Here is a 10,234-nt window from a genome sequence, read left to right as displayed (position 1 = left end):
GAGTGAAAAGTTTTCGCTTTTCCTGAGGGAAAATGGAAACGGAGAGGAAATATGAAAACGGAAACGAAAATTTGCAAAATGAAATGGAAATGAAATTTTTTATGCGGAAACGAAAACGAAAACGGAATGGTGTTTTCCGGTGGAACACACGTGGAAACGGAACTTTCCGTTTCCGTTAATATGGAATTTTCATTTGTACTATAGGCCCATGGCTACTTTGTAGCCCATTTATCAAACAATACACAATGACACAGTGAGTAAAATGAGCAGAATGTATTATTTGAGTACCAAGTTTTACTACCACACACATACTCAACTAGACCTTATACGGAATTTTCATGTACTACTACAATACTACTCTATTATACTAACACAACCATATTATTTTGTAGCTATGTTAACAATTCCATCAATTTGTTTGTTTTTTATCTGTATTTCTCTATGATTCAAGGGGGTTTTCAGTTCCGGTCAACAAATAGTTTTGTTTCCGTATCCGCTTTGTATTCGCTCCGTGTTTGTTTCCGGTAGTATCTGTTTCCGTATTCGTTTCCGGGGTTTCTGTATTCATTTCTGTTTTTGAAAAAAAAAAATGAAAGCAAATATGGTAGCACCCAGTTCCGTCCGTTTCCACGCCGTTTTCATCCCTAGACCATAGACTGTCTGCTCAGCAAGCTCGTGGACGATGTATATGCATTTTAAGGTCAATAAGGCTATGACGACCTTCATTTTGAAATAAAGCTGTCGATAATGGGAAATAGCCCTCGGAACCTACTTCTAGATGCACTCGATATGAAAAAAAAATAGCAATTCAGGAAAATCTTCGAAACATTTTTTGAATAAGCCTGACCTATTGGTGCACTCCTTTAAAAACTTCGACAAAGAAAACTCCCATAAAAAATCTGGGTGAAAAAAACAAATTTCCAAGACAATATTGATAATAGATCTGAATCATTTTCATAATAAATAAATAAATAAATAGTAACTCTAATATTGTGCTGATTTTATTTTCTTTTTTGTCAACAATACCACGGAATCATTTCTTCGCAAAATAATTAACACGGGTGTAACGCTTGAGCAAGTTTTTTAAAAACTCGTGATTTTCGCCCATTTTTGCAATTACTTAAAAAAAAAAACGGGTGCAGCTACCCTAGCTTCCAAAGGTTCCCATCCGGTCGATAATAGTCTTGTAGATGCCCGACCTCCGTATTGAGATTGACTGAAGCCGGTCGCTGCTCAATGCCTGGCTGTCCTGAAAGCGAAGTCGCAAGTGGGAGCTATGGAGTCCAGCTAGCACCGCCCGTCATCACGTACGCTACACCTCCCCATATCCACGAGAAGTCCAATCAGCGGCTCCATTAGTACTACTAATCACCGGTTGCTTCCTCCGTAGCTAGCTCCCGTCCACCTGATCTGCCTTGCCTGCCTACTCCACTGATTAGTTAAAGCCAATGAATAGCATTCCTCCGAGGGTACTATAAGTGCTCGCGGTCGTCGTCGTCGTCGTCCCCATCCCCTCTCTTCTCTATAGCTTACTAGCAGCAGCGCTCTCTTCTTGCTCTTCGCTATCTAGCTCCACTTTGCTCGTTGTCCTCTCCCTCTTGGATCGATCCGGCCTTCGGCGGCCATGAATTGCGCCGGGGTCGCCGATGGGTTGCCTGCAGGCGAGCCGGATACCGGCGTCGTCGACCAGCCACGGAGGAGGAGCTGCCTGTAGCGTAGCTGAGCTATAGTGCTCGGTCGATCTGCTGCTTCTTGGGGGCGAGGAAGAAGAATAACCGAGGCTTACTCTCGACGACAGGTGCAGCTCGATTTCTTTCTTGATTTCAGAGTGATTTTGTGTTAGCTACTACTCTATTGGTTACTTTCTGTGGTTTTGATTTTGTGCTTTGGATGTGAGCTGGATATGCTTGGGATCTGGGCTTCGGCTTCTTTATTATTTTTCTTCTAGAGATGATCACCATGGAACAAGAGAGAATAAAGATCAAAGGTTGAAAAATAGAGTAGGGGCCCCAATCCCCAGTAGCACATCACAGCTCGTAGTAGTAGTACCAACTCGTCCTCTCTATCTCCTTTCCCCTCCATTTTCGTCCTTTGGAAGGAAAAAGGTTGGGCTCTGCTTCGCCTTATTTATCTTAGTAACACCATTGAGTTCAATCCTCCGAGCGAGATTGGGAGTAAGGACATCTCCGACGCGGATCATCAAATTGACACAGCGGACTAGGCATCGACCATCCATAAGTGGAAATCAAATGTTTTTTTCTCAAAAAAGAGGGTTACTCTGGTATCTGCAGCAAAATGATGCATGCAGCCATCTTTTGTATGAATTATTCAAGGGAGTCTCACAAAGTAGATACATGAGTTGACCCAAAGCCCACCATAATGACGACCTCAATCGCTACACCTGCAAATCTGATGAAGTGCATTGGTGCATCCATGCAAGCCATCTAATCCGGTGGCCTCAGCAGGCCGCCCCACGGCGAGCCGAGAGCACCAAATGGTCTAGCAGACCCTAATCGAGCACCGCATGCGCACGCTCTAGAATCCATCGCCACAATCTTTCGCCATCCCATCTTCAGAAGAGGTCAATGCATAGGCCTTGCCAGGCCCAACTGTAGTCGTCGCCACCATGACGCCAGACAGCGCCACAACCCTACACGCGTCCATCAACACACGTCCAACACCGGGACCCCGCTGCGCCACGCCGCCGAGAGGGGAGAGGAGGGCGAAGAGGGCCGGCGGCGGCGGGTGGCCTCCCCTGTCGCCTGCAGGAGCGCCAGAAGAGGGAGATCCCATTTTTTTGTCTGGCCCATTCAAACGAATAGAGCAATAAAACAAGCAAAATTGAAGATAAACAAATGAAATTTAATAAAGTTTGGGATATTTACAACCAATCGGACAAAATTTAACAAGTTCAAATTAAATTAAACTAAACTAAACTAGGCGAGGTACCGAAAGCTGACCTCATAAGCATGGCCTCTAAGGCCGTCGGTAGCTCCGATGCCTACCATCATCATCGTCGTGCCAGTGGCGGAAGGTTCTCCAGGCACCGCGGCATCCCAGCCGGGCCGCTGTGGGGTGCTCGCGGCCCAGACGCCCTGCCGTATCCTTCACCACCTTGCGCCGCTTGTCTTCGGCGACATTGACGACTCAGATGAAGGCGACATGCTCGGACTACACGAGCCACACTTCGAGGAGCCTGTCGTTGAGCCGACACAGGCGACGGGCGCCCGACTGCTCAATCGTCTTGGCCCGCCTGATGCTCCAAGCCTCCACGAGTACCCAAGTAGGCGCCACCTGGCTCTTCACGAACACCACCCTTTGAGTTGAATGCGCTGCTCCCGGTGCACCACCTCAGTGAGGCATTTGTTGGCCGTGAAGGAGGACACACCCCGGCTCTAGCACCTTGGAGGTAGTACTCCACGCGCGGGTGTGGATTCGCCAGCGCGGAGGACTGGTCCTCCTTTTTCACGGCAAACGACCGCCACCTATTGCCCGCCTAGCGGTGGCGGGGAGGGCGGCTCCTCCTTCACGTGGGGTGCGGTGGGGAGGTCATCTCCACACTACGTCCGATCTAGACGTTGTGGCTGTATGGCGGGAAGGGCTCCTCCTTCACGCAGTGTCCGATTTGTCCATCGTAGTTTCACAGAGGGGCCGATAGTATCGGACCATGATTGTTCAGTGACTGTTGGAGTGTGATCTCCATCTACCGCGTGAACTCATCATCAGCCGTGGTAGCAGCGATGAGAAGGGCTTGACGTTGAACGGATCTCCTCCTCGTCGTCCGAGGAGATCCGCTCCGTCTTGATGTTGAACAGAGCTCTCCGCAATAAGTGGCCCGGATACCGTAGGCGGCAGCGCCAACTGGATCCGGAGCTCCCCGGATAGCCGCTCATCAACCATCAGTTGGAGGCGTCCGATTTGTTGCCCATGGTGGCGTCCGGTGGTGGTGTAGTGGCGTGGGGCGGGTTTGACGAGGAGGATGTTAGGACTTGCATTCGCGGCCGGGCGCTTTAATAGTAGGTCTCTCGGTTGCCACGCCATGAGAATGTGGGTTGTCTTTTGACCTGTCAAGCCAGAGTGAATACACGGAGCGAAGGGTTCTAGAACAACCACGACGGGAGAGGGGTTTCTCTGTGGTTCAAGTTGTCACGGTACCGCGTGGCAGACATCCGGACTCTCCAACCTCCCTAGTTTGATGCTGGTTTGTGGGATTTCGAATGTTCGGATGTTTGATGAATCAATTTGGATGACTAAAAGTGTCTAGACTGTTTGATTCAGACTTTTGCTGTATCGATTAGGCGAGAGTCCGAAACAGCTACAACGATTAATTTTGGTGATCAATTTGTTTTTGGATAATCAATTGGTTAGGAAGATCAATTTTATAGTTGTGCCAATTGAGCAGTTGGCTGTAACATCTTGCTCGTTTTTGAGTTTGTATTAGCCTGAAAGCATTTTACTCTTAGTGCTCCATCCATGATAATTGCCAAATAAGTCATGTGGGAGAAACTTGTTTCTCTCCTAATTAATACTCCCTCCGTCCCAAAATAAGTATCTTAACTTTGTACTAACCTTGATATAAATTTGTACTGATGTTGAGACACTTATTTTGGGACGAAGGAAGTATTATACACTGCGCATTGTACTCCCTCCGTTTCTTTTTAGTCAGCATATAAGGTTTGGTCAAAGTCAAGCTTTGCATAGTTTGACTAACTTTATATTAAAAAGTATCAACATTCATAATATGAAATCAACATTTTCAAATGCACTATGAAATGTATTTTCATATTATATAGTTTAAGTATTGTTGATGTTCATATTTTTTAATATAAATTTGGTCAAATTTTGTGTAGTTTGACTTTGACCAAAACTTATACGCGGAGTAAAAAGGAATGGAGGGAGTATTATTATATCATAATTTGGTGTTTTTATGGTAATATTGTTTGTATTTTCTATGTTCTGTTTATGCAAATAACGAGTCAGTACAGTATATAAGTGTTTTTGTCTGTATGATACTGGCCGTTGATTCCTTCCAACTGTAAGGGGAGCTAATGTATGTCCTCTTGTGTCCTCTATTGTTGTCAATATAGTAGTATACTGTATTAGATTCAAAGTTATGCGATAACGTGTTTAGAAATAAACGAGACAAATGATCATCATCTCCGCCTCCACCCCAGTTTTCCTCTTGTCCCTGGCGGCTGGAACCCTAGCCGCCGCCAGGGGAGGCCGGTCTTCCAACGCCGCTCTCCGGCGGCTCCCCTCCGCTGGCGACCTCGGTCGTCGGTGGTGAGGGGGGTCGCCGGATTCACGCATGTGGATCGTTTTTACTCTCTCGTAGTCTAGGTTTTAGGTTGTTCATCGTTTTTGCTTCGGCGGTGATGATGACAACGCTGAATAAAGATTTTTCGGATCATTTCCTAACGAGGCCATCGGTCCTATTGTTGGGGATGGATTTGGAAACCAGTCTGTTCAAGCAAAGATGGCGTGGCGGCGGCGGCATCCTCATGGTGGACCTGTGTCCTCGAGCTCCGCCGTTGCGACGGCGTTTGCTCCAGCGTCGGCGCGGAGTTTGGGAGGTAGTCCAGGAGCGGATGCAGATTGTGGTCTGCATCGACGACATCTGGAAGACGGAGCATGTGCTGGGCTTGTGGTTCGTGAATGGCAGATATGGTTTCCTCCTTCGGCGTTTTAGTCGTGGTGGTATGCTAGATCTGGAGTTCGATGGCGTGTCCGGGGTGTTGCCCCGGTCTGATTCGTTCAACGGTAAGGGCTTCACTTTTGGTGAGCTACCTTGGAGGTCCGCAAAGTTGCATATCAGCGATGGAGCCGCGTCGAGCTCGGGTGAGAAGGTGATTTGTCATTCTTTTCTTCGGTGGCTACTATGGTGGTGCCGGGGGCAGGTGACGTGCGTTGGTGTCAAGCTCAGAGATGTTCTGCTATCTTTTCAGTTTTGTCATGTCAGTCTTTACGTGACTTCTACTTTGTTCTTTATGATATGAATGAGACACGTATTACCATGAAAAAAAAACGAGACAAATGAATGGGTGTCTTCATTGATCGATGAATTACATATATATACCTCAGGTGCTTCGCACAGTCGCGATGTTTAGGAAGGACACGTCGGACAGAAGCATCCGTTTCAAGAGAAGGGGGTGTGTGCAGGAAACTACATGTCTGTTACAAGCGTAGATTATACCTAATTACATGGATTAGATAAATCTCAACAGAAGACTAGAAAAAATAAATCAAGTGCGTCATATATTTTAGGAAGGAGGGAATGGCGTATTAATGCTAAAGTCACGCGTGCATAATAGTTACTTTTACAAATTCTGGGTTCAGTTTACAACTTGGTGAGGGTGAAACTAGAATTTCCCGCCGACCGAGAAATAGGAAAAACCGGTGAGAAAATGGGCTTGAGATAATAAAGTTTGTTGGGTATTACAATATATACACTCTTAAAAAGTTTGATGACATTTGGACTATGTAATGGCATGTGTACTAGCTTTATCATCAGCAATGCAAAATTGTAAAATCATTGTATATCTATTGCTGATTTCATTCCCTGCTGTAGCACGTTGATATTAACTCTGACAGCATGGATATGCCCAAAAATTTCAGCACAAGGCGGAGCCAGATAATTTCCGGTGACGCACACCATGGATCCCCAGACATTTGTGAGGCTCTCAGTCGGGCAGCTTGGCCTGAGGCTCCCCGGCGCAAGTGCCAGAAAGGCTTGCCACTGCGAGATCCGGCTCCGAGGCTTCCCGGTTCAGTTAGCTCCGGTGCCTCTGGAAAATTCTTCAGAGTTTCATCTTGATCCGCACGCGAATGCGGCGGTGTTCTCCCTGGACGAGCCCGGCCTCAAGGCGCTGCCGACGTCGAGGTGGTTCCGAACCCCGGAGCCGCCGTACCTCGAGATCGTTGTGTACGTGAGCAGGCGCGACGGCGGCGGGCATTGCGTCGGGTTGAAGCGGCGGCTGGTCGGGGCTGTCAGGGTGGATGTCGGGCCGGAGTGGCGCGACGGCAAGCCTGTGCTGCTTCGCCATGGCTGGACGGGCATCGGCAGGGCGGCGGAGCTGCACGTGAGAGTGAGGGTGGAGGCTGACCCTCGGTACGTGTTCCGGTTCGAGGACGAGGTCGCGCTGAACCCGCAGGTGGTCCAGCTCCATGGCGGCGCCAGCCAGCCCATCTTTAGCTGCAAGTTCATCCGCGACGTGAGGCGGTGAGTGCTCCGCTGCTGACACTGCTATGATATGAAACTCCGAACACAATGAATTGCCAGAAGCTTGATGAGGTTCTTGATGTCTGATCACTGATGTGTTGGCAGGGCGTCGCAGCCGGATCATTTGGGCGGGAAGTATTGGTCGAGCTCCGGAAGCGGCGAAGAGAAGGAGACGGAGATGGCGGGGAGGAGGAGGGAGAGGAAGGGCTGGAAGGTGGCGATCCACGACCTGTCCGGCTCCGCCGTGGCCGCGGCGTTCATGGCCACGCCGTTCGTGCCGGCGACGGGCTCCGACACGGTGGCGCGGTCCAACCCAGGCGCGTGGCTCATCGTCCGCGCCGACACAACGGGATCGTCGGAGAGCTGGCAGCCGTGGGGCCGGCTGGAGGCGTGGCGGGAGTGCGCTGCGCCGGCGGGCGGCAAGGACGCCGTGTGCCTTCGGCTGCATCTCCTCCCGGAGCGGCGGGACGCGTGCGTACTCGTGTCCGAGACGCCTCTGAGCTGTGATAAGGGCGGGGAGTTCTCCATCGACATGGACAGACAGTCGATCCTCCCGGAGGACGCAGTGGCGTCGGAGACGACGTCGTCGTCGTACTGCGCAGCGAGCATGGGACAGTCGTGCGCGGGCGGCGGCTTCGTGATGAGCTGCAGCGTGCAGGGCGAGGCGGCGACGAGCAGCAGGCCGCCGCTGGTGCACCTCGCCGCGCGGCACGTCATGTGCATGGAAGACGCAGCCATGTTCCTCGCGCTTGCGGCTGCCGTCGACCTCAGTGTCAAGGCGTGCCGGCCGTTCCGGAGCAAGACGGCGGCGGCTAAGAAGAAGACGGCTGCTGGCTCCTCTTCCCCCGATCCCCTGGAGCTCGACACGTAGATTAGCTAGAGCTAGCAGTCCTCACTCCTCAGTCAAGCATCAGATCATCCATGGTCACTCTGTAAATCCACTTGTTTCGACCAAACTTGTTGAAAACTCTACCAGTTTTTTCTAGGCCTAACCTGTAGACACGATGACGATTCAATCACGCCCCCACACGACGAGGCACAGAGGACCCAGGTCAACTCCAACACACGACCCGAGCGAACGTCAATTTTGTATGGATTTTGTATATTTAGGTCGGGTAAGGAGCTGTGTCCGGCATTTGTATATTTGCGCTGGGTTTCCGGCATTTGTACATTTGCACTGGCCGTGCGCCCAACTGACTAATGGATTTTCGTCTGGCCGCGTAATGTTTTGCAAAGAAAATAGAATCAGAAATTTAGCCCCCCCTAGTTCATGCCGGCTAGAGCGCCAGCAGCCAGCACATGTATCAGCCTACAAAATAATCACTTGGCATACTTGCTAGCGCACAAAGAACGGCCATGTTTCATGTCTAGTGGGTCTTCCTCGTTCATCCCCGCACACAAGATGACTCAATTATCTTGATGGAGCATCTACTTTTGCTTCTTCTCCAACCAACTTCTTATTTTCGGGGACGCTTGCTCAAGGCCACGGTCATGAGCTAGTGCCACCTCTTTTACTCTGGTGTTTGCATTGGTGGCCCCGGTCTCGAGTTTCTTCCTTTGGACGGTCTCCTCGATCTCGAGCTTCCTCCTCTTCATGGCCACCTCCATGTCGATCTTCTTCATTCGGAGCTTGATGCAGGCCTTCATTTCCTCCTCTTTTTCTTGGCGCTTCTTCTGATCCCTTACTCCTTTTGGGTCATCGTGCGTTGCAAAGTTTCTTGCAAGGAGAAGGATGCCGCATCACGCTTCTCGTCCACCTTCGAGTTTGTCTTGCCCCTAGGCCTCTTCACTCCATCTTCATCCCTAGCCACGGCCGCCGACCCTCCATGCTTCTTTAGATCGGCACATTGATCTTTGAACTTGGGGCAATCTTAGATAAGCGTCCAACAATGGGTGAGAGTAAATGGCTTGTTCGCATACCGGGTCTTAAAGGCATCCAAAGCTTGGAATGCCTACACAATCAAAGTGAAGGCCAAAATGTAACAGCGAAGGACACAAAATGCATAGGAACAAAGAGAAGAAGTTCATACCATGTTGCCTGTCGTGGGAACAGATCTGACAGTAGAGATAGGGGGTACGTAGGAGAGGGCAGAGTCCTAGCTACGGCGAGGTTGTACACTCGGTTTTACGAGTTCAGGCCCCTCTCGGAGGAGGTAATAGCCCTATGTCTCGGTGCCTCAGAGGCTTGTTGATTGGCGTGTAGAGTTACAGGGGGTGTGAACCCTTGTGCCAGAGGGGAGGAGTGGCTTATATAGAGTGCGCCAACCCCTTGCAGCCCTTGGTTACACAAGGGTTCAATGAGGGAGTAAAGCCACGTAAATTATTGGTAACGCCCGTGTTTAATGACCTTTATGGTGGCGGAGTGAATGACCGACGGTTGCTATCTATAGGTGACCTTGGGCCTTCTGTCCTTCGAGTGAATTCTTGTACTTCGAGTGTATAATGACGGTCGAGTGGAATTGGCGTGTCCGAGTGGATCTTCTGTCGCGTGAGTTGCACTCTGTGATGATTCCAGTCGGTATCTTATTTCTGTCCTCGTAGGCCTTGGCCTCTTGTGTGGTGTCCTTGGGAAGGGCATGTAGGTCAGGCCTAAGACCCTACCCTACGTACATGTCATCGTCATTAGCCCCCGAATGGATCGAGGGCCGAGTGAAGAAGAATTGAAGTTGTCTTTGACCCGACTCAATGTCCCGGAGACACTCTCTCAGTAGCGTCTGACAGTAAGCTTAGTATTTAATCCTTCGTCAGCCGCCTTGATTAATTCTGGCTTATAGAATTTTGAGTGAAATATGTAACATGGTACTGAGCAGATTGGATTTGGGTATCTTTGGCACGATCGATTGACTCGCCGCACCCGGATTTCACGGGATTCAAAATTTGAAGAAGCGTGCGGGTTAGGGTGCGGCGCGGTAAGCGGGACAAGTGGAGAGGGACTCCTCGATCTCCACGCCGCCTTTTTTGCCACGTATCGAGCGGGCGCCGGTTGCGAGATGCGTTGAGATTGCGCGAGCCGAT

General features: G+C 50.0%; 1 protein-coding gene across 1 annotated transcript; it reads left to right on the top strand.

Moving 5' to 3' along the window:
• The first annotated feature begins 1,324 nt into the window (after positions 1-1,324).
• LOC123138161 (uncharacterized) lies at positions 1,325-8,443 on the top strand. Its single transcript, XM_044558073.1, has 3 exons — positions 1,325-1,798; positions 6,616-7,219; positions 7,325-8,443. The coding sequence occupies exons 2-3, from the start codon at positions 6,654-6,656 to the stop codon at positions 8,088-8,090; spliced, it is 1,332 nt and encodes a 443-aa protein (XP_044414008.1). The 5' UTR covers positions 1,325-1,798; positions 6,616-6,653; the 3' UTR covers positions 8,091-8,443.
• The last annotated feature ends 1,791 nt before the right edge of the window (positions 8,444-10,234 follow it).

This window comes from Triticum aestivum, chromosome 6B (assembly GCF_018294505.1).
Source record: "Triticum aestivum cultivar Chinese Spring chromosome 6B, IWGSC CS RefSeq v2.1, whole genome shotgun sequence".
Classification (NCBI taxonomy): domain Eukaryota; kingdom Viridiplantae; phylum Streptophyta; class Magnoliopsida; order Poales; family Poaceae; genus Triticum; species Triticum aestivum.
Note: the sequence above shows the minus strand (reverse complement) of the source record. Positions and strands in the feature narration are given on the sequence as shown.

Bases quoted from the DNA above. Each gene is read 5' to 3' on its own strand.
- LOC123138161 (XM_044558073.1), top strand. From the start codon at position 6,654: ATGGATCCCCAGACATTTGTGAGGCTCTCAGTCGGGCAGCTTGGCCTG. The intron at 7,220-7,324 runs GTGAGTGCTCCG...ATGTGTTGGCAG, and splicing joins TTCATCCGCGACGTGAGGCG to GGCGTCGCAGCCGGATCATT.